The 23467-nt window shown below is 37.3% G+C and overlaps 1 protein-coding gene and 1 long non-coding RNA gene across 2 annotated transcripts in view; both read right to left on the bottom strand.

Moving 5' to 3' along the window:
- The window catches only part of LOC132534047 (uncharacterized), a 590553-nt gene that overhangs the window by 183991 nt on the left and 383095 nt on the right, over window positions 1-23467 (bottom strand). The window lies entirely within an intron of this gene.
- The window catches only part of SNX2 (sorting nexin 2), a 58399-nt gene that overhangs the window by 13886 nt on the left and 21046 nt on the right, over window positions 1-23467 (bottom strand). The window contains exons 2-7 of the mRNA XM_060177443.1: window positions 20325-20442; window positions 12552-12715; window positions 7757-7823; window positions 7195-7238; window positions 5023-5164; window positions 3118-3196 (exon numbers count right to left, since the gene is read on the bottom strand). Of these exons, the coding sequence (XP_060033426.1) occupies window positions 3118-3196; window positions 5023-5164; window positions 7195-7238; window positions 7757-7823; window positions 12552-12715; window positions 20325-20442 (614 nt within the window). The remainder of the gene's footprint in view (window positions 1-3117; window positions 3197-5022; window positions 5165-7194; window positions 7239-7756; window positions 7824-12551; window positions 12716-20324; window positions 20443-23467) is intronic.

The following is a 23467-nucleotide window of genomic DNA, read 5'->3' as shown; positions in this document are numbered from 1 at the left end:
TTAACGAATTTCCCAAAATATCACTGAGAATATCATTCCAGTTCCTATACTTCTACCTTTTCTATTATCATCTTTACTAATGCAAAATGAATTTTTCTCATATATTATATATAGCATCTCTTCTTTTCTTCACTACTGCAAATTCCATTAACCTGGGGCCGGGTGGTGGTGCACCTGGTGGAGCACACGTTACATGTGCAAGTACCTGGGTTTGAGCCCCCCGGTCCCCACCTGCAGGGGGGAAAGCTTTGCGAGTGGCAGGGATGCAGGTATCTCTCTGTCTTTCTCCCTTCCTATTGTCTCCTTCCCTCTCAATTTCTGGCTGTCTCTGTCCAATAAATAAATAAATATTTTTTAAAAAGTAAAAACAAATTCCATTAACATAACATTTATCAGAAAGGAAACTGTCCTCACATTTAAACAAAGTCAAGTTTCAGCATTTCCTTAAAACTCTCCTCAGGGTTTTATACTGCACGAAGGTCTAGTAAGCACTATGTAATTAATACACTCAAGTTAGAAGAAAGGTGAACGGAGAATGAAATTTTATGTCTAGGGTACAATAAATCTTCATTAAGTTCCTTATCAAGCATGTCATCAAAAATATTTCAAATTTACTCATGGAAAAACAGGGCTTGCAAGGTCTTTCAAGCATCATGGTTATACTTTCAGGAGGAAACGTAAAGTGCATTATCTACATTCTTCTTAAAAATACTCAGTATATGACATCTTTCATAACTGAATCAATTATAATGCATACTTCCAGTTTTTCTTTATGCAATGTGAATATTTTATAGCTAATTCCCATAGATATAATCTGGATCTTCTAAGTCTTAAGATCTTAAGCTATGTTTTCTTTAACTTTTCTTGTTGCAAACTACTCAAAATTGGCTTCATTGTGGTACTGCCTTAAAATTTGCTAATAAAACCCACAAATAACTTGCTTAGTTTTAGAAAGTAATTTGGACCCTAGAGCGATATTCACTACTCTCTGACATATGGCCTATGCACTCTGACAACTAATTTCAAGTCAAAAAAGAAAACAAAAAGTAAAATTTCAAATTGAATGGGCAAGGGTAGATAGCACAATGGTTATGCAAAGAGACTCTCATGACTGAGGCTCCATAGTCCTAGGCTCAATCCCCCATGCCACCATAAACCAGAGCTAAACAGAGCTCTGATTAAGTAAAATTTAAAAAAGAGAAAAGAAAACTTAAAACTAAATTAAGATAAAAAGTAAAAAAGCAAATAAATCAACAAAAAACCCTCTGAAGCAAGATAATGTCTTAAGTGTTGGTAATTGCCAACTTATATAAAAGTTGGACTTTAAGATGCTTTTAGTTTTCTTGTATAGCACTGCAAAGAGGGAGTGAAAGTTAAAATTTTAGGAGTGGGAGTTCTTCCATTTCTTCTTTCAGTCTGACACAATGAAGACAAGTCTTTGAAGCTATTGGAAATATGTCAAGTTCTCTAAAGGAAGGTGCAGCATACGTATCAGCCTTTAAGTACATAATCAACTCAAATAATGACTAATACTTTTGTACACTCGGTCCAAAACAATTACACAAAATTAAGGAGGAGGGCACAAAAACCTAATTTTTCACTGTTAAAAAATTTTCATTAAATAGTAATGCAAGAGAAAAATTAACTTAGACAAATTGTAACTAGCCAACTACCCAACACATTACACAAATAGTTTCCTAGGAACCTAAATACTAAAGAGTTATTTATTTACTTTATTTATTGTTATTTAACCAGAGCACTGCTCAGTTCTGGTTTATGGTGGTGCAGGGAACTGAACCTAGGACTTCAGAGTCCCTGGCATGACAGTCTCTTTGCATAACCATTATGTTATCTAACCCCACCCAGAGTTATTATCTTTATTTAATTTTTATCATTTTTATTACCATGAGGGTCATTATTGGAGACTGGTGTCTATATAAAGAAACCACAGTTCCCAGTGGCTTTTTTTTTTTTTTTTTTGCTTTCTTTTATGTTGACAGATGTAAAGGGAAAAAGGGAGAAAGAAGGGAGAAAAAGAGTTAACTTGCAGCACTGCTTTACTTGTGTTTTTCCTTGTGTTTTTCCAGGGATGCCAATGCCTGCTCCCCCCATCCAAATATTTTCACATTACAGTGTGCAGAGACCCATTCCCCACTTGCAGAGGGGAAGCCTCATGAGCGGTGAAACAAGTGTTGCAGGTGTCTCTCCCTCTCTCCCTCTTCCCCTTCCCTCTCAACTTTTGTTTTTCTATCTAAAACAAACAAATAAATAAAATAAAAATATTATTAGCCTTTGCCCTTTCTTGTTTTCTTCTTCTATGTTCAACAATTTATTTCTTTTGTTGACTACAGTTAATTATAAAACTAAAGCAATGGGGGGGGGGTTGGTTAGACAGCATACTGGTTATACAAAGAGACTTATGCCTCAGGCTCCAAAATCTCAGGTTCAATTCTCCACACCACCATAAGCCAGAGCTGATCAGTGCTCTGGGAAATACAAAAACAAAAAAAAAAAAACAGGTACCGTTAAATGAGTAATGAGGACAAATAACAACACAATTATATCTACTATAATGCTCAAAGAAAGAGATTTTAAATTAGGTGGTATTTTGAAAAAATGTTAATCACTAAAACACTATGCCATTAAACAGGGTTGTGCTATGTATGTGGTCAGAGATGGCACAGTCTGGAGCATGTGGGAAGCCCTGAGTTTGATCCCCAGTAATGCATATGTCAGAGCAATGCTCTGCTCTATCTCCCCTTGCTCTCACTAAATAAAGCAAAATAAATAAATAATGTACATGTTAAATATATATATATATATTTAACATATATGTGTGTGTATACACACACACACACACATATATACACACATGTATTTGGGCGATATAATAGATCTAGTACTGAAGTAGAAACACAAAGACAAAAAGCATCCAGCTGGCCTGGGATCTTGCATAGACGTTCAATTGTTTGGTTCTCAAGCTGAGAGCCTGAGTTTGATCCCTAGCATCACATGTACCAGAATGATACTCTGGTGTTTCTCTTTCTCTCTCTCTCTCTCCTAATCAAACATACAAACAAATGGGGGGGGGGGGGAAGTCCAGGTGTCTAGATTTACCTTTCAAGAGCTGCTCTCCTTTTTTCTACAAATTCAGTGGAGGATGAATCTTCTTTACCAACTTTAACCTTAGTCATTCCTTTGGGGAGAAAAAAATTTTAAAAGATTCAAGATGATGTTATATCATGAAATAGTCTATTATAATAATTTGTTAATAATTTAATAAAGGTTTTTAAAGAAGCAGCTAATTGGAAAATCTTTGAAGTAGACAAAATAATGTAGAAGAGTGAATGTAAGAATTAAAGAATAAAATGACCTCTATCTCTAAAACAGAAGAAGATGGGGGATGAGGGGGGAAGGCCAGGAAAAATGAAGCAACTCCATGAGAAGCATAAGACTACATTAGAAAGATAAATGTAAGAATTATAGGAATCCCAGAAAAAAGAAAATGAAAGAAGCAGGACCATATTCAAGGAAATAATATTGAAAACCTTTCCCAATCTGTAGAACAACAGTCAGAATATAGACATTAAAGAAGTGGAGAGAAACTCAAATTCCTAAACTCAAATGATCTATACCAAGATTTGTCACTGTAAAACTATCAGTGTCTTATCCTATGGTTCAGTCAATGTTTCCTTTTTATAAAAGTAATTGATAAAAATGCTTTACAAAGTTAAAAGTTTGAGGCTGGGGAGATAGCATAATGATTATGCAAAAAGTTTTTTATGCCTGAGGTACCAAAGGAACTAGGTTCAATCCCTAGCACCACTGTAAGCCAGAGCTGAGCAGTGCTCTGGTTAATAACAAATAAAAAAACAGACATCAAAACCCCACACCACCATAAGCCTGAGCTGAGCAGTGCTCTAGTAAAAAACAAACAAAAAACGACTAAGAGTCTGAAAAGTAAAAATAATAAAGTTCAGCAAATACTATGTATTTAAAGTATTTTTCAGGAGTGAGAGAAAGAGGAGGAGAGAGATAACTATTCAGAATATATATATATATATATATATATATATATATATATATATATATGGAAAAAGAAAGTAAGGTAAGTAAAAATCTGTAACTGAAAAAAGGAAAATATACTTCCAAGATTTTAATAAATAACAGATTTCTTTAAATAGTTGAGCATAAATAGATAGAGTGAAAATTCTCTCTTGTAGTTTTCTGAATATTCTGTTTTTAAAAAAATCTGTGCATGTGTGTAAGAGACAACAGACACACTGACCAGATCACACACTGTTTTGTTATTTTTATCTTTCTGGTTTTTATACAGTGTTAGGAATTGGATCCAGGATCTCATTTATGAAAAGAGTTCACTCTAACACTGAACCACTTCTTTTGCCCTTTGTGTGTATTCTTAACTAATCACTTGGTACTTACAGCATGAATGTGAAATAAACGGAGTTCAGTAGTCACTGCTATATGACTAGATACTTTTTTGGACAACAGACAGCTACAAATTAACACTTCTATCTCTTAGAAGGCATTCCTTTAGTATGCCTTGATAGTACTGTATACTAATGACCTTGAAAGGTTAGAGCATTTAAAAATATATTAATTTATTGGATTTTAATTTGATGCAACAGAGCAATTGAGAGAGAGAGTGGGAAAGAGCAAGAAAAAGAGACATCTATAGCACTGCTTTACTACTTATGAAGCTTCCCCCATTGGTGGGGACTAAAGACTTGACCTAGGACCCTGTATGATAGATGACCTGTGTGCTTTACTATGTGTACCGTAGCCTGGTCCTGATTTTAATTGCCTTCAACTTGACAGATTCTGCTCCAATCTTTCATATTATTTTACCATGTAAATCAAACCATATTCTTCATTCAAGAATGACTGTGAAAAAGATTATCTAAATGGGATTTAGTAATAGTGAATATGGAGTCTACAAATCTATACAGCTAAAATTCAACTACTAATAATAACAAAAGTCAAAATTTTTTTCGCACTTACCCACAATACTCTTTTCTGGAGCTGGAGGCACAATATACCCAACATGTAAATATTTGCTTGCTAACTTGCTATGCAAACCAAGAAAATCACTGAATCTTCTTTTAACTGAAAATTCACTTTTACTGAACATGGAAAGAGAAGTCTACAAGTGAAGAAGAGATTATTTATTTATAATTTATCTGGAAATCAGTGCCATATATTTAACACACACACACCCTACTTTGCAAAAGAAAGTAGTTTTTAACAAATGTGATACACTGTTAGAACTGAAGAAAACCTAAGCTACGTATTTTTTATTTTCACAGAAACTTAAAGACATAATACTTGCCATACTGTATTATCAACTCTACTTTATTTAATTATTTTGCTTCCAGGGTTATTGCTGGGGTTTGGTGTCTGCACTACTAATCCACTGCTCCTGGAGGCTATTTTTCCCCCTTTTGTTTATCATTGTTGTTGTTATTATTATTATTGCTATCCTTGTTGTTGGATAGGACATAGAAATTGAGAGAGGAGGGGAAGACAGAGAGGGGGACAGAAAGAGACACCTGCAGACCTGCTTCACCGCTTGTGAAGTGAATCCCCTGCAAGTGGGGAGCAGGGGCTCAAACTGGGATCCTTACATTGGTCCTTGTGTTTTGTGCCATGTGTGCTTAACCCACTGTGCCACTACCCGACCCCCTCATCTCTACTTATGTTTATACTAATCATTCTTTAATTTTTACAAATGATCCAAATGTCCTTTCAGTTTCAGTCTAATAGACTGAAATATGCAAGGGGCACCGCCACTTAAATCTCATTGCTATTTATTTTAATTTCTTTTTCTTTTTTTCCTTGCAGGAACATAAATCCCAAGAGAGAAGATCACCTGTTTGCTATCTGTTGAATGAATTAACACAACTCACCCCTGTGGACACTATGTTCCTCCCTTGGACTGGCCTTTCTCCAGGGCTACCCTAAAACCCACAAAGTTCCTTTGATCGATAACTCGGGCATTCCTCCTTACAGCTACGTCTTATTGATTCTACCTTCTACACCACTCAAAAAATCATTTATTTCACTCAGTGCTAGAACCATTGCCTTAGCCTTACATCTCATTGCTACAGACCTTCTCTCATTCTCTTTAAGATTTGAAGGACAACAACCTTTTAAGAACTGCAATGGCCTCTTAAATAGAAATTCAAACCTCTACTTACACCCTCCTAATTCATGGTGAGGAAAGCCTTTGTAAAATAGTAACACTACTACTCCACTACTAATAATAATTCTTCCACACTCTTATCTAAAACTTTTTTTTTTTTTATTTTACATCACTCAGCTCTAGCTTATGGTAGGGAGGACTGAATCTGGGACTTTGGAGCCAGCCTCAGGCAAAATAGTTTCTTTTCTTTTAAATATTTATTTGTTTATTCCCTTTTGTTGCCCTTGTTGTTTTATTGTTGTAGTTATTATTGTTGTTGTTGTTGGATAGGACTGAGAGAAACAGAGAGAGGAGAGGAAGACAGAGAGTGTGTGAGAAAGACAGACACCTGCAGACCTGCTTCATCGCTTGTGAATCGACTCCCTGCAGGTGGGGAGCCGGAGGCTTGAACCGGGATCCTTTCACCAGTCCTTCAGCTTTGTGCCACATGTGCTTAAACCACTATGCTACCACTCGACTCCCTCAAGATAGTTTCTTTTCATATCCAGTATGCTATCACCCCCCTACCCCTGCCCTTATCTGAACCTTTCCAATGACTCTGTTATGTAAAGTAATCCCAAGCTCTTTAGTGTGGTGACTATCCATAATATTGAGACTCTCATAACCAAACAATTCAGTATGGCACCATTTTTACATACCCTGAAAAGCACAGTGCTCTCTTTTAGCTTTTACATAAGCAAATCCTTTTCCTGAATAAGCATTTTTCTTTCTTTCTTTCTGTTCTCCTCTTTGTCTAATGCCACTTCCCACTGGGATTCTTTCCTATCTCCTTAGGTCTAGATTAGGTTTTCTCCTGCCTATTTTCACAGAATAACCAAACCACATATAAAAAAATCACTATAAGCAATTACTTGTAATCTTGACTGAATGGCACCCTTTGTAAAACAGATTATGTGACATTTAATTATCATCCTCCTCAAACCTCACATAATAACGGCTCAGTATTTTTTTTAAAGGAATAAAAATCTCACCTTTGTGGTTACTCTATATGCCATGTAAGCATTCATGCCATCACCTATTAAAAAAGTCACGCAATATTAAATCGTCATAAGCTTAACAACACACACAAATGTAAAAGTATGTGATGATTACAGTGTACAAGGACATGCTGAATTAACCTGGTTATAGTTATCATTTCATCAAAAGTACACATATTAAGTCCACCCCCCTTTCTTTTGTCATTGTGGGGCTTCACTCCTCCAGGCTAACTTCTTCAGATAAGAAAGATGGAAACACACACTATAGCACTGAAGCTTCCTTCGATGCGGTAGGAATTCAGCCTGAAACTGGGTCACATGCACGATAAAGCAAGAACACTATTCACGAGAGCTATTTTGATGGCTAAGATATACTTTGAAATGTAATATGACATGTATTTTTGCTTGTAAATCAAAACTCATAAAGCTGGAGAAGAGTAACAATGTGCCACTTTAACAATGCAACAATGCACTTATTTACTAAAGAAAACTAGCACATTAACAACCAAGCTAATTATAAAAAAATAAGCACAAAATACAGTAAATATTGACTTACCAACTTTCTCTGGATCTGATACTCCAATTTCTATATCAAAAACATCTCCATTTGCTTCTTCTTCAATCTAGAAGGAGAATATTAAAGATTTTGATTTATATTACTATTGCAAACACTAGGTATAATTTGTACCACTTATCTTTTATAAAGGTTATGCCAAACAATATAAAAGGCACTGAGCACTCCATTTATGAAAAACAATCAAAGCATTCACATTAGCTACGTAAAACACTCATATAAAGACAACAGAAATGCCATAGATAGCATAATGGTTATGCAAACAGACTCTTATGCCCGAGGCTCCAAAGTCCCAGGTTGAATCCCCCACACCACCATAAGCCAGAGATGAGCAGTGCTCTTCTAAAAATAAATAAATAAATAAATAAAGATGTAGAGAAATAGCAAATATATTGTTAGTACAAGGTCTCAGATGTAGGAAATACATTTATGGATAGTGCAGAATTTGTTGCTCTATATAATCAACACTCAGTGTCAGGTTACTAGCTTAAATATTTTCATTAGCATTTTAAAAAGTTGCATCTTTGTTTTGTTTTGTAACCAGGTATGGTTCCACATGTCTGCAGAAAGCAATATACCAAAAACCATCTTTAGCATTATTATTTGACTAATCACCCAGTAACATGTTCTTAAAGGAATATATGTGTTAAATTGGGCATGAGGGTTATCACTGGGGCTCAGAGCCTGCATGAGGAATCCATCACTCTCGGTAGCTATTCCCTTTCACTCTCTTTTTAAAAAATCATTTTATTAAGGGGTTAATGGTTTACAGAGAGTTTTCTGTAGAACTGTTGACAAGATGACTTCTCATCTTCCCATGACAGGTGTCTGCAAAACACTCTCACTCCCAACTTGGGTCCTTTCCCACCTTTATATAGCAGGGCCCCAAAGCGCCCGCCCTACTTCCCACCACCACTACCATATACCTCCCTGTGCTCCCTCTCCTGTTTGCAATACACCAAATCAAGTAACAAGCTTTACTTTTTACCCATCTTTTTTTTTAAAAAAAGATTTTATTTATTTATTAATGAGAAATAGGAGGAGAGAGAAAGAGCCAGGCAACACTCTGGTACATGTGCTGCTGGGGATTGAACTGAGGACCTTGTGCTTGAGAGTCCGATGCTTTATCCACTGTGCCACCTCCCAGACCACCCCCATCTTTTGGCATAGATAAAATTGAGAGGAGAGGGAGAGATAAGAGAGGAAGATAAAAAGAGAGTCATATGCAATACTGCTTTACCACTTGTGAAGCTGCCCCCTGCAGAGGGGGATGAGGGCCTTAAGCCCGTTCTATGCAGATTGTAATACATGTGCTCTACGAGTGGTGCCACCACCCCACCTCTTAACATGTTCCTGAAGTAAATGAAAACATAAGACTCAAATGTTTTTTAAATATTTGTATTTACTTATTATTGGATAGAGACTGAAAGAAATTGAGAGGGGATGAGGAGATAGAGAGGGTGAGAGACAGTGAGAGACACCTGCAGTTCTGCTTCACTAACTCATTAAGCTTCCCTCCTGAAGGTAGGGACCAGGGGCTTGAACCTGGATCCTTGCACACTGAGTGCTTAAGCAGGTGTGTCACCACCTGGCCCCCTAAAGTGTCTTTTTATGATGAAAAAAAGCAATAAAGTGTCTTTTTTCATGACGTGCTTTTATAATCCCATAAAAAAATCAACAATTTAATATACTGGGAAGTGCTTCAGCAGGTAAATTATTGAGCTCCCAAGCATGAGGTCCCAACTTTGATCCCTAGTATCACATTTGCCGGAGTAATATTCTGGTTCTCTCTCTTCATTTAAAATTAAAAATATTTGGGAGTCGGGCTGTATAGTGCAGCAGGTTAAGCGCAGGTGGCACAAAGCACAAAGACTGGCTTAAGGATCTGGGTTTGAGCCCTGGCTCCCCACCTGCAGGGGAGTCACTTCAGCGGTGAAGCTGGTCTGCAGGTGTCTATCTTTCTCTTCCCTTATCTTCCCCCTCCTCTCTCCATTTCTCTCTGTCCTATCCAACAACAACAATGACAACAATAACTACAACAATAAAACAACAAGGGCAACAAAAGGGAATAAATAAATATTTTTAAAAAATTAAAAATATTTATTCATTAAAAAAAATAACATTCCAGAGCAGCTGAGGGATAGATCACCTGGCAGAGAACACATTTTACTTTGCAAGAGGACCTGGGTTTGAACCCCTGGCCACTGCAATGGAAGCTTCCCAAGTACTGGAATGGTATTGTGGTCTAGGTCGGTGTGCCTGTCTGTGTGTCTCTCACTTTTTTTTTTAAAGATTTTATTTATTTATTAATGAGAAAGATAGAAGGAGAGAGAGAAAGAACCAGACATCACTCTGGTACATGTGCTGCTGGAGACTGAACTCAGGACCTCAGGCTTGAGAGTCTGATGCTTTATCCACTGCGCCACCTCCTGGACCACTATCTCTCACTTTCTATCTAGAAAAATAAAAGGTGTCTGTTTGGAGAAATGAAATTATGAGGGTGTGAAGCCCTAGTGGAAAAAAAATCCTTATGGGGGTGTCGGGGAGAGAAACACACACAACAATCCAAGCAGTGAAATACATAGAAAAGTTTGTCATTCTCAAGAAGCAGAAAAACTGAGAAATTTTACAGAATCCTCAAAGTGACACTGATAGTTGAAGACTGTCTAGATGAAACATTAGCTTTCTAACTCATAGTATTTTTCCAAGGTTGCCCTCTTGTACAGAATAATTTTTAAGTGACTTATTTGAACTTTAACATACCAACAGATCGTTATATAAATACTAAGTATACAGTCTGATGAACTTTTACAAAGTGAACATATCTTTATAATTATGAACTAAAGACTCAAATACCATTCTTATATCGCAGAAGGTCCCCTTATGTTTCTCTGGTCACAGTCCATCTGCCTCCTTGCCAACATAACCACTAATATTTATTCCATGTTTTTATCAAGTAAAAGTAGTCCAAACATTACTTTAATACGATTAATTTTTCAAAGCACAGCCATATATGATTGCTTGATCTGATCAACAAAGGCACCGTGCATAAGGGATACAGTTTACCATCATAAAATCCAAATGAGAAACCCCTGGACAGAAGCAGGTGAGTGATGTTACTCGTTACTGGGTTAAAAAATGAAGGGGAGGGGGCCAGGTTTACACAGCTGGCTGAGTGTACACGTACACTGGGGTTCAACCCCCGGGTCCCACATATAAGAAACTTCATAAGCAGTGTTGCAGGTGACCCTATCTTTCTCCTTCTCTATCTCTCTTCCCTCTTGATTTCTCTTGGCCTCAATCCAAAAGAAAGAAAGAAAGAAAGAAAGAAAGAAAGAAAGAAAGAAAGAAAGAAAGAAAGAAAGAAAGGAAGGAAGGAAGGAAGGAAGGAAGGAAGGAAGGAAGAAAGGAAGGAAGATAAAGGAGATAAAAATAGAAGTCACACTGCCTGACTTCTTTAGCCCATTGTTTTACTCCCAAAATTTCTAGAGGACTTTGATTAGAAATCGCTATCGAACAGGCCATGGCCAGTGCGCCGCTTTGTTCCATCGCTGGGGAGCGAGAGATGACCCGAACTGCCCCTGCGGCTACAGACAGACTATGACCCACATAGTCAATGACTGCCATCTCTCCAGATTCAAAGGAGGTCTCGAAACTTTACATCAGGCTCAACCTGATGCTGTTGACTGGCTCCGGAAGAAGGGCAAACGCTAGAAGAAGAAGTGACAGGTGGTGGGGAGGTGGGGGGTGGGGGGGAGGGAGGGTGGTGCGGTCAAGGAATAGGCTAAGCAGTAGAAAACCTTAACTTGTGGGCATAAGGTCTTGGATTAGATGACAAACTCTAGTGAGAGCAGAGATAAAAACAAATCAAAGCTCCGTGGGTGATGGAGTGGTAGTGTGTGCTCATACTCTATAGACTCGCTCTCTCATAAAAAAGAAATCAAAAAGTTGGACCATCGAGGTGGCTCAGTGGGAGAGCATTTCTACTAGTTTGCTATTGGTACCACATGAAAGAAAGAGAGGAAGGCCCCACTAAAGAAAAAAAAAAGAAAAAAGAGTGGGAAGAGAGAGAGAGCGCGCACGAGCACGTGCACATAATCACATGCATGTCTTTGTGTGTGTGTACCTGCTAAAGCTTGAGAACAAACTTTACATACTAATTCATTTTTGTAGAAAATATTTTATTTATTTATTAATGAGAATGAGAGGAGAAGAGAGAGAAAGAACCAGACATCACACTGGTACATGTGCTGCCGGGGGTTGAACTCGGGACCTCATGCTTGAGAGTTCAGTGCTTTATCCATTGTGCCACCACCCGGATCACATATTAATTCATTTTTATTTTACTACGCAGCTCTGGTGCTGAAGACTGAGTGTGGACTTCAGAGCCTCAGGCATGAAATTCTTTTGCATAAAATTATGCTACCTCAGGGGGGTTGGACGGTAGCTCAGCAGGTTAAGTGCACATGGTGCAAAGTGCAAGGACCTGGGTAAGGATTCCGGGCCCTTGGCTCCCCACCTGCAGGGAGTGAAGCAGGATCCCCACAGGCGGTGAAGCAGGTCTGCAGGTGTCTATTTTTCTCTCCCTCCGTCTCCCCCTCTTCTCTCCATTTCACTCTGTCCTATCTAACGATGACAACAAACCAACAACAATAACTACACCAACTATAAAAAGAGGGCAACAAAAGGGAAAATAAATATTAAAAAATTATGCTACCTCCTCTATTGACATATTAATTTATAATGTAGAGTGGTTTTTTTTTTTTTTTTTTCATACCTCTTCCCTTGATCTATCAAAGATGACAGGAGCAGACATACTCTTGGACTCAATTCTGGGAGCAATGAGTGTGGTAGGAGTAACAGGTGTGACAGCAGGAGATGGTTCTGAGGAAAGGATGGGTTCCCTTTCCGGACTGTCCAATGAAACTTCTTCTGTGGCTTCTAGACACAAAGTAATCAATTTAGGGATACTGGTAACAAATCCTTAATAGTCGACATGGCAATAAATGAACTGTGAAAAAAGATTTTATAGTAACTATAGACACCATAACAATGATATTTAATCACAACTGCTATAATTCTATGAATAATTCCATAACTGAAAACTTTAAAACAAACAATGATTGCTGGTTCTAGGAAGAATTCCAGTAAATAAACTTATCTATGCTTTTGGTAGGAAATTAGGCTAGTAAAGCAATGATGGTATAATCCCACATTTATTTGTGTTTGGATTAAATATATATCTTATTTGCCAAAACTTACCTTCCCAAATCCTTTATTCAAAGTAGCACCAGCATAGTTATCTTATACATATAAATGTTATAAAAACCCAGTTAGTAATCTAAAGCAATTAACTGCCAAAGGTTACTGATTATTAGCTGAGTACACAACTATGACACAAAGCAAATAAGTGTTTAGATTTTAATTTCAAAGGCTCATTCATTTAACATCTAAAATTTAGTATGTTTAAAAACAAATAAAATCAATAAACTGTCTAGAAGCTATGTAACATTGTGCTAAATACAGTAGAAAACACAAAGGAATGTAAAATATCATACCTGCCCTCAGGGAGTTTATAATCTAGTTGGTAAAACAAGACATAAGCATGTGGACTGTTAAATAATAACAGAAGACAAATAATAGTCAAGAGAACAATAGAAAGATTGTTACAAGACACTTACTGCTATATGAGCTACAAAACAAACACTGTAATTTGAACTGAGGTGAGAGACAGTACTTTAGGCTGGTGAAAATCATGATTTGACAAGATTTAGATGGGAAGAGGGGAAATGGGAGAATTCTATGAAAATAGAATAGTAGCATAAGAGAAAAAGCAAAGCCACATTTATGCAAGTTGTAGCGATAGTAATGGTCATAATGAAAATCTCAGCACCGAGACTGCTAGAACTGATAGCAGGATAAAGCAGGCAGGACATAAGGGCTCCTCTAAGCTATTTCGATTCCTAGAGGTTTGAGAAGCTTGGAATGGTAATCAGTAATCCATTTTAATATCTCAAAAAAGTACAGCAGTAGGAACATATGTACCTGAAAAGGTTATATAGGTTATAACATTTTATCAAACTCTTAGTGGCTATCTCATGTTGACGAGGTCCTTATTTTGCATAGCTGCTTATTCACATTAAAAAATAAAATGATTAATAACTGAACATTTTCAAGCTATGACAACTAGAGGAAGAAAAATAAACCATAAATGTGAATAGGTCATAAAAGGTCCTTTAAAAACAAAGAAACAAACACTAAAAGCTTACGAGCAACTCTGGGCTGTTAAGATTACTACTATTTTTCTTTTTAAAGAAGAAATTAAATCAATGGGCAACATAAAAAAAGATGCACATAAAAACTACAAGGTACGAGATCTATAATCTATAAGCAAGCAAAACTAAAGAAACTCAAAGCTCTTCTAAAGGGGTCCTATAAGCAACAGATCAACAACAGCAAAATCTTGATCATGTCGTGTGAGGTGAACATGATAACCACTACACGAGATGATGTCGTAATTACTGAGATCAGGACAGGTCAGTACAGTATTTTAACTTTTCACCATATATTATTTCACTGTCTTATATTTGCCTAAACTCTGGTTGTTTCAAATTCTGTGGAAGATCTCACAATAAGAAAAATTAAATTTGACCTAGGTAACTAAAATTGGAAGGGAAAATGAAATGAATAGCAACTTAGATTCAGCAGAACAACACACAAACTGCCTTCATTTTTTTTCCTTATCCCCATTAGTAATTTTATTTATTCATTTGGGGAGTTGCTGGTTGGCAGCAAATAAAGTTGTTGGTATATGTATAAGATTTCTCACCACCAGTTCCTCCTCCATCATTATGTACCCACCACCCAGTCCAAGTTCTGCTTTGAGTTTCCCTTTCTGTTGTTATTTCTCAACTTTGACCATGAGTGAGATCATCCCATATTCTTCCTTTTCATTCTGGCTTATCTCACATAACATGATTTCTTCAAGCTCTATCTAAGATGAGATGAGGAAGGTGAATTCATCATTCTTAATAACTGGTAGTATTCTATTGTGTATGTATACCACAACTTTCTCAGTCATTTATCTGTTTTTGGACACCTGGGCTGCTTCCAGGTTTTGGCTATTATAAACTGTGCTGCTATGAACATAGGTGTATACAAATCTTTTGGGATGGGTGTGTTTGGCTCCTTAGGATAGATATATCCCTAGGAGAGGAATTATAGGGTCATAGTGTAGGTCCATTTCTAGCCTCCTGAGAGTTTTCCAGACTGCTCTCCGCGGGGGTTGGACCAATTTACATTCCACCACTTACCCCTGCAGCTTCTCCAGCATTTGTTGTTACTATCTTTTCTGTTGTATGACATTCTCACAGGAATGAAGTAGTAACTCATTGTTTTCTTTATTTGGATTTCTCTGACAGTGGTTTGGAACATTTTTTCATGTTTCTTGGCTCTTAGGATCTTTTCTTTGGTGAATATTTTGTTCATCTCATCTCTCCACTTTTGTATGGGACCATTTTTGTTATTGTTGTTGCTGAGATTGGTGAGCTCTTTATATATTTTGGTTTATTAGTCTCTTGTCTGATGTATGGCATGTAAAGATCTTCTCCCATTCTGTAAGGGGTCTCTGTTTGGGTGGTAGTTTCTTTTGCCATTTTATTGTGATGTAGTCCCATTGGCTTATTTTTTATTTTACCTTCCTTGTGTTACTGAAGGTGCCTATAAAACTTAGGGGAGTGGGGGTGGGCAGTGGCACACTCCTTTGGACACACACATTACTATGCATAAGGACCCAGGTTTGAGCTCCCAATTCCTACCTGCAAGGGGATGCTTCACAAGCAGTGAAATAGATCTGCAGGTCTCACTCACTCCTTCCCTCTAAATTTCCTCTCTAGCTTACCTAATGAAAATTAAAATAGAAAGTAAAAAAAAAATGGCCACCAAGAGCATTGGATTTGTAGTGCCACCATTGAGCCCCAGCGATAACCATAGTAGCAATTAAAAGAACAGAGAAAAGTCTTAGACAGAAAAGAGTTCTGTAATGCTTTTCCTAAGTATTTGATAGTTTCTAATCTAACATACAAGTTCTTGATCCATTTGAAATTTAATTCTGTGTGGTAAAATGTAGTGGTTCAATTTCATCTGCACATTTCAACCCAACTTTCCCAGCTACATCTGTTGTAGAGACTATCTTTATTCCATTTAATAGTTTGGGCTCCCTTATGAAAACTAGATGACCATATCTGTGGAGGTTTATTTCTGGCTCTCAATTCTGTTCCACTGATCAGTGTGTCTATTTTTGTTCTAGTATGAGGCAGGGTTGATTACAATTACAATGGTCCAATAATACAGTTTGAGATCTGGGAGTGTGATGCCTCCACTTCTGTTCTTTCTTAAGTTTGTTTTGGTGACTATAGGTATCTTCTGGTTCCAGACAAACTTTAGTAGTTTTTGCTCTATTTTTTTTTTTTTTTTTTTAACCAGAGCACTGCTCAACTCTGGTTTATGGTGGTGCGGGGGACTGAATCTGGGACTTTGGAGCCTCTGGCATGAGAGTCTGTTTGCATAACCATTAATACTATCCTTTACAAAAAAAAAAAAAAAGGTGGGATCTTGATAGGGACTATAGATGGCCCTGGGCAGAATAATCATTTTGATGATATTAATTCTCCTAATCCACGAACATGAAATATTATTCCATTTCTTTGTATTGTTTTCTGTTTCCTTGAATAGTGACAATTTTCAGCATACAAGTCTTATTTCAAGCTAAGTATGCTGATAAGAGTGTCCTAAAAATCTAGAGTAATTTCAATATTGGCAATTTGTTTATCTTCACTTATTCCTCTACAGTGTTGTTTAAGTTCAGTGAACCATAGGACAAATGCAACAGTCTCTAGCAGGGGTGAGAAACCTTTTTCCTGCCAAGGGACATTTTGGATATTTATAATGTCATTCATAAGCCATACAAAATCATCAACTTACAAATTAGTACTTAGTGCTGCTTTGAAGAAAGTTCCTAAAATTTATGGAATTTTGACCCACATCTATGGATGTCTTATCAGGACCAGGCCACTCCCCACTCCTGGTCTATAGACTCTACATAAGGTAATAACAGCCACCAATGTCACACTAAAATTTTGTCTGGTCCTACCTTTGACATACGAGTACTTGAAACAGAGCCCAAACTATATTAGCTTGTATACCAATCCAGTCCAATTTCTTTCTGGTTTTATAATACGAGATAATTACCTGTGATTTTTCCTCTGATATAGAATGAAGCTCATATTACTGAATACATTTTATTCAACACTGTAATAGCATAGGCGACACATTATTTCCAAAGCCATATTCTTTCATAAAATGACAGAAGGTAGACTTACTTTAGGTATTACAAATATGATTCAAGTGCAATTGTTAACTCAATCACACAAAAACAATCAAACTAGGTCTCAGCATGCCCTTGACACATCATGAAATAAAGCTTAGGTTATGATAAAAAATAAATATAAAAAGGTTTTATGTTTGCATTAGCAAAGAAACAGATGAGTATGGTTACCATTATTTAGTCCTATCGATTAGAGCTCAGATCTACAGGGATGCAGAGGTCACATAGGCTCCTAAGCTGAATACGGGCCCCAGACCAAATCAAATCGATGGGGTTTGCAGTCAACAATATTTATACCCCTTTCCCATAGTAGAGAGCTACTCTCTTCCCTGATCCAGCTTTCTGTTCCTTTTCCAGCCATGACATCATCTCCCCAGACAATAACTTGGATCCACCTGCATATCAGATTTCAGGCTCAGAAAACAAAACAAAACAAAACTAGTAGAGCCATAGGCCCTTTGAAATATAACTAAAATATGCCTACTAGCTATCTACAAAATGGAGGACCACCCCCCACCAGATCTTCATTTGCACTATTCCAGCCTTTAGGTTCATGATTGTTTAACAATTTGTTTCATTTTGTATGTTAACTCTCTTTTCAACCACCAGGTTTCAGATGCTATCATGATGCCGACCAGACTTCCCTGGACAGATAACCCCACCAATGTGTCCTGGATCTCCGCTTCCCAAGAGCCCTTCCCCACCAGGGAAAGAGAGAGACAGGCTGGGAGCATGGATCGACAAGTCAACGCCCATGTTCAGTGGGGAAGCAATTGCAGAAGCCAGACCTTCAACCTTCTGCATCCCTCAATGACCTTGGTTCAAGCACCCAGTTCCCACCTTCAGGGAGAAAGTTTCACAAATAGTGCAAAATAGTGCAAAAGCTTCAGAAATAGGGCTGCAGGTGTCTCTGTTTCTCTCTCTCTCCTCTATCCACTCTTCCTCTCAATTTCTCTGTCCTACTGAATTAAAGTTAAAAAGTTAGAAAAAAAAAGAAAAGAAAAGAAAAATCATGTTATGTAAAGAGACTCTCATCCCTGAGGCTCTAAAGTCCTAGGTTCAATCTGCCACAATACAATAAGCCAGAGCTGTGCAGAGCTCTGGTTTAAAAAAAAAAAAATCACAAATGCTACAGGTAGTCCGGGAGATGGCATAATGGATACACTGGACTCTCAAGCATGAGGTCTTGAGTTCAATCCCCGGCAGCACATGTACCAGAATGATGTCTGATTCTTTCCCTCTCTCTTCCTTTCTCTTTAATAAATAAAATATTAAAAAAAATGCTACGGGACATTTTTTAATGACTACATGAGGGGGGGAATCCATGAAAGGAAATAAAAAAAGAGTATTTCAACTTCAGCTAAACACAATTTTACTTTTAAGTTGTTAGGTAGCTATCATTAAAAAAAAAAAAGGTGGGGTAGGGGGTGGGGTAGGAGTGCACGCTGAGGAGCCCACACTTTTGCCTCCAATGTCCTAGAGATTCAGTCCTTGCCATTACCAGAGCTAGGCAGTGCTCCAGAGTTTCCGTTTGTCTGTCTGTCTCTCTCAAGTAAATGTGTGGGCCAGGAGATAGCTCAGCTGACAGACATGGGCATGCATGAGAACCCTAAGCTTCAGCCCCACTATCAATAGAAGCACCAAGAGCTGTACCTGGGGAAACTTTTTAGACAAAGGAACAATGCTGTGATATCTATTCTGCTCTGTCTATCTGAAGAAAAGTTAAAAAAAAAAAAAAAGTAAAAGTGGGCTTGGAAGTGGTAGGATTATACATGCATAAGGCCCTAGTATTACACTGTAATTAAAGGGAATACAGTTGGTCTAATTTTCTGAGATAATAAAATATACTAAATTCATCTGCAGCTAAAACAGCATGAAAATAACCAAGCAGAGGGCCAGGAAAACAGCTCACTTGGACAGTATACAACCATGTTGTCATGGTCACAACCCAGATTTGAAGCCAATTTCCACCCCATTAATACCCCTACACACACAGATTTGAAGCCAATTCCCACCCCATTAATACCCCTACACACACACACACACACACACACACACACCACACACACACACACACACAGAGAGAGAGAGAGAGAGAGAGAGATTTGAAGCCAATTCCCACCTAATTACAAATTGTGCTGCCAAGAAAATATGTGTACACAGATCTTTTAGGATGGATGTGTTGGGTTCCTTAGGATATATCCCCAGTAGAAGAATTGTCCCACCTCATTAAAGGAGGCTTCAGTGCCGTAGTCTCTTTTAATACCCCTACACACACACACACACACACACACACGTCTCCCTCATATCTGACTCTCTATCTGAAAAAGTCAACCTGTAACAGTAAAGCCTAGTGAAGAAGGGAGAGAAAAAAAATGTCTGGCAGAAAGTTATATGAAAATTTGCGACGGAGGATCTATTTCAAACATACAAAATATATAAGGTACTTTAAATATTTAATAATTACAAAAGCTGAGACCACACTAAATTTTAACTCAATGAAAGTTGACTCAGTAAATTAAATTATAAAATACACAAAGATTTACTATGTTAACTTACAGTGTTAAGAGCTCTAGGGATGTTTGCTTTTTAATGCTAAAATATTAATTCTTACCTCAATTTTTACCTTGAAGCAGATGTCTTATAAAGTATTTAATTTTGAAGTTAGCATGGACTATACCAAATGCTATCCTGTATATCAAAAATTCCTAAAGCATCATTTTTTAATATAAAAGTGAATCAAAATGGAGTGGTCAAAACCACACACAGCATTTTATTAAAATAAATATTATAGAGTATAAATTCAGTGATTTTTAAATTTAGAGTTTAATTAATTCTGCTCTGTGATGTGTAAGTAAAGGATACAATCACTATTATACCTCAAAATACTGAATACCACAATCACTAGCTTTTTAAATCTAAATAATGACCCGAGAATCAAATTATATGATTTTCAAATACTCAAAATTAGAAATACCTTTTTGTTTCCCTAAACAGTTCATATATTTCATAAAGCGATCTACTTTGGAACTTTTTTTATCCATGTAAGTCATTAATAAGGAATGTACTATTAATGTACTATTTTCACAAAATTTAGGTTTTGTTCCTTTATAAAGAAGTATTTGATGATAAATAACCATTATTTTAAAAGATATTTACAATTACCTGCAAAAAGATCTTCTCTGTCATCATCTAGCACGACTTCTGCTGGTTTGGGACCATTGGAATTTGTACTAATATCTTCTGCAGGAAGACTAGCTGGTTCTGGAGATGATGGACTTGACTGTTAAAAAAACAATATAGATAATAGGTGTCATATTTATATGCTATAATTATGTCTCTATATACTACAGAAATGGAATATTCTCTTAGTAAGAATGAAAAGAACAAGAGCAGCTATTTATAACTCCTCCTCAGAGAGTAGCAATGAACCAAAAACATACTTTAACTCATCTCCTCCCTTAACAAAAGGTCAGTTCAGACTTTAAAAAGAAAACCTCTAGTCACCTCCCACCTCCTTATGTTGTCATGTTGTTATAGCTAACAAAATTAACATTAATGCCTTACAGTTATATATATATTACTGATTACAATATATAGTCAAAATCAGACATTGAGACGGTCACATTTGTAAGTTCAAAGTATTGCTTTACTGTAATACAAAAGTATAATACTATTTGAATTAAAAAGTACCATTATTTTAAAATTCCAATAATTTCAAAACTAAAAGGAGGTCCTCCCTCAATTTTATTTTTTCTTGAGTAATCAAACCATTTTACTGAGGAAGTTCAGGGAAAGGATCTGAGAATTGGAAGGGTGAGATCGAACATCCTTGGCACCACTGGGATTTCACGGCTGCAGAGAGCTCAAAAATTTTTTTATTTTAACTAAATTATAAGCCTCTATTTAGTACCTATTAACCTTTAAGTTTAGTGGTCAACATAAGTGAATCTATACTGTGAAGACTTCGGTGTTACTAGTTTCTCTTCTAACATTAAAAGGAACAGTCTTCTGAGGGCCAGGCGGTAGCACAGTGGGTTAAGCACACATGACGCTTGCTTTTTGAGCCACCTGTGGGGGGGGGGGGAGGGTTGGGGGGGGTCACTTCACAAGCAGTGAAGCAGGGCTGCAGGTGTCTTTCTCTCCCCGTCTTCCCCTCCTCTCTAGATATCTCTCTGCTCTATCTAACAACAGCAGCAATAACAATACAATCATAGAAAAATGGCCACTAGAAGCAGTGGATTTGTAGTGCAGGAACCGAGCCCCATTGATAAGCCTGGAGGAAAAAAAAAAAAAACAGTTTTCTAAAACTTCATTGGAAATTTTTCATTTAAAAACGTTATTTTGCCAACAAGATATCTGACTCAGACAGTGCACTTGCTTTGTTATGGGCACAAGTCAGGCTAGAGCTGGGTCTCCATAGCACTGATGGAAGATTCTGTAGTACGGTGTCTTTTCTCTCTCAAAAAAAAAAAAAAAAAAAGAGCACATAGCTAGATGATAATCCAATAAAATGTATTCTTTTGTTTTTATTCTTAATGTACATGAGATTCTGTATTACTGTATATAGCCATAGGTCACCTGTTCTCCCTGTGAAATATTCTACTGTGAAAATGAACTACAACTGGTCCATTCTACTACGGACAGATATTTGGACAGTCATCAGTATTTTACAATAGTACTTTCCCTCATCTGTAGTTTGCTTTTTCAGTTTTACTTCCCAGGTTCAACAGCAGTCTGAAAATAGTAATATACAATAAAATATTTTGACAGAAAGAGATTACATTCACATAACCTTTATTACATTACATGATCATGATTATTCTACTTGATCATTATTGTGGTTAGTCTCCTACTGTGCCTAATTCGCTTACAAATTGAACATCATCATAGATTTGTATGCACAGAAAAAAATAACAGTAGATACAGGATTTAGTTCTAGCTACCACTTCAGGCATCTGGGGGGGGGGGGTGTCCTTGGAGCATATCCCCAAGGGAGGGTGGAGTAATACTATACTGCAAAGAGTGTTGTGTAAACTTTCTAATAACGATATACAAAAAGACACAGGAGATGACTCAAAAAGAGATGATACTACCTGACATGTGTAAGATCAGGATTGAGTCCCAAACCACATGTGACAGTGGTATTCTATTCTCTCTTTCTCATACTAAAAATGTTATCAAATTCCTGTTCTGTATTTATCTAGGAGTGGGATAGAAATATATATATATAGTTATACCACTTTTCTGCTTTACAAGGTATCATGGGATTGGGTGGTGGTGCACCTGGTTGAGTGCACATGTTACAGTGCTCAAAGACCCAGGTTCGAGCCCCTGGTCCCCACCTGCAGAGGGAAAGCTTTGCAAGTGGTGAAGCAGGGCTGCAGGTGTCTCTCTTTCTTTCTCCCTCTCTATCTCCCCTACCCTCTCGATTTCTGGCTATCTCTATCCAAGATAGTAATAATAAAAAAGAAGATATCACTAAACACTTTAAAGTGGCTGTATAATTTATAGCCCCCTCAAGCATGAAAATTACATAAAACTTGTAGTCATACCTCATCCACGCCAACACACTGAAGATTAGTTTACTTTGTTTCAGTGGCAGGGACAGACTGCACATCACTGTGTTTGCAATGGATGTGCATTTCCCTGATCATTAAAGACACTGAGCTACAATGGCCTAGTTTTGCCGTGTAGTTGTCCAGCACTCACAGTAACATTTTCAAATAAGATTTTGTTTGTCCACTGTATGCTCCTGGTTCCTCTCTCCTAAATATCTGTCCATACATGAGTAAACTTATTGTAGGATGAAAAATACTGTGCTGGGGAAATAGTATGGTGGTTATGTAAAACTTTCCTGCCCAGGGCTCAAAAATCCCAGGTTCAGTTCCCAGCCCCATCAGAAACCAGAGCTGAGCAGAGTGACAAGGGAAGAGAGGGGAGAAGTTTCTTATGCACTTTAGAGGTTACACCACTCCCTGCTTTCCCCACTCGAAAGAACTTCTCCCTGCCCCCACCCTCATTTTTTTTTTTTAACTGAGCACCATTCAATTCTGGTTTATGGTGGTGCAGAGGATTGAACCTGGGACTATGGAGCCTCAGCCCCCTCCCCCCCCATCTTAATGGGAGATTTTAAAGGCAAGTCTTTCTATTATTTCAAGAGCTTACTCTTAACAGCTACAAACTCTCATAAAGGTAGGCAGGCTTCTATTTACCTTAGCAATTTCACTTGAAAAAATAAGCTGATACATTATTTTCTCTGGGAAAAATTCCTGACAACCTCAACCTCATGCTCACCTCTGACTGCA

This window comes from Erinaceus europaeus, chromosome 2 (assembly GCF_950295315.1).
Source record: "Erinaceus europaeus chromosome 2, mEriEur2.1, whole genome shotgun sequence".
In the NCBI taxonomy this organism is placed as follows: Eukaryota; Metazoa; Chordata; class Mammalia; order Eulipotyphla; family Erinaceidae; genus Erinaceus; species Erinaceus europaeus.
This window is presented reverse-complemented; position numbering and strand designations above follow the sequence as displayed.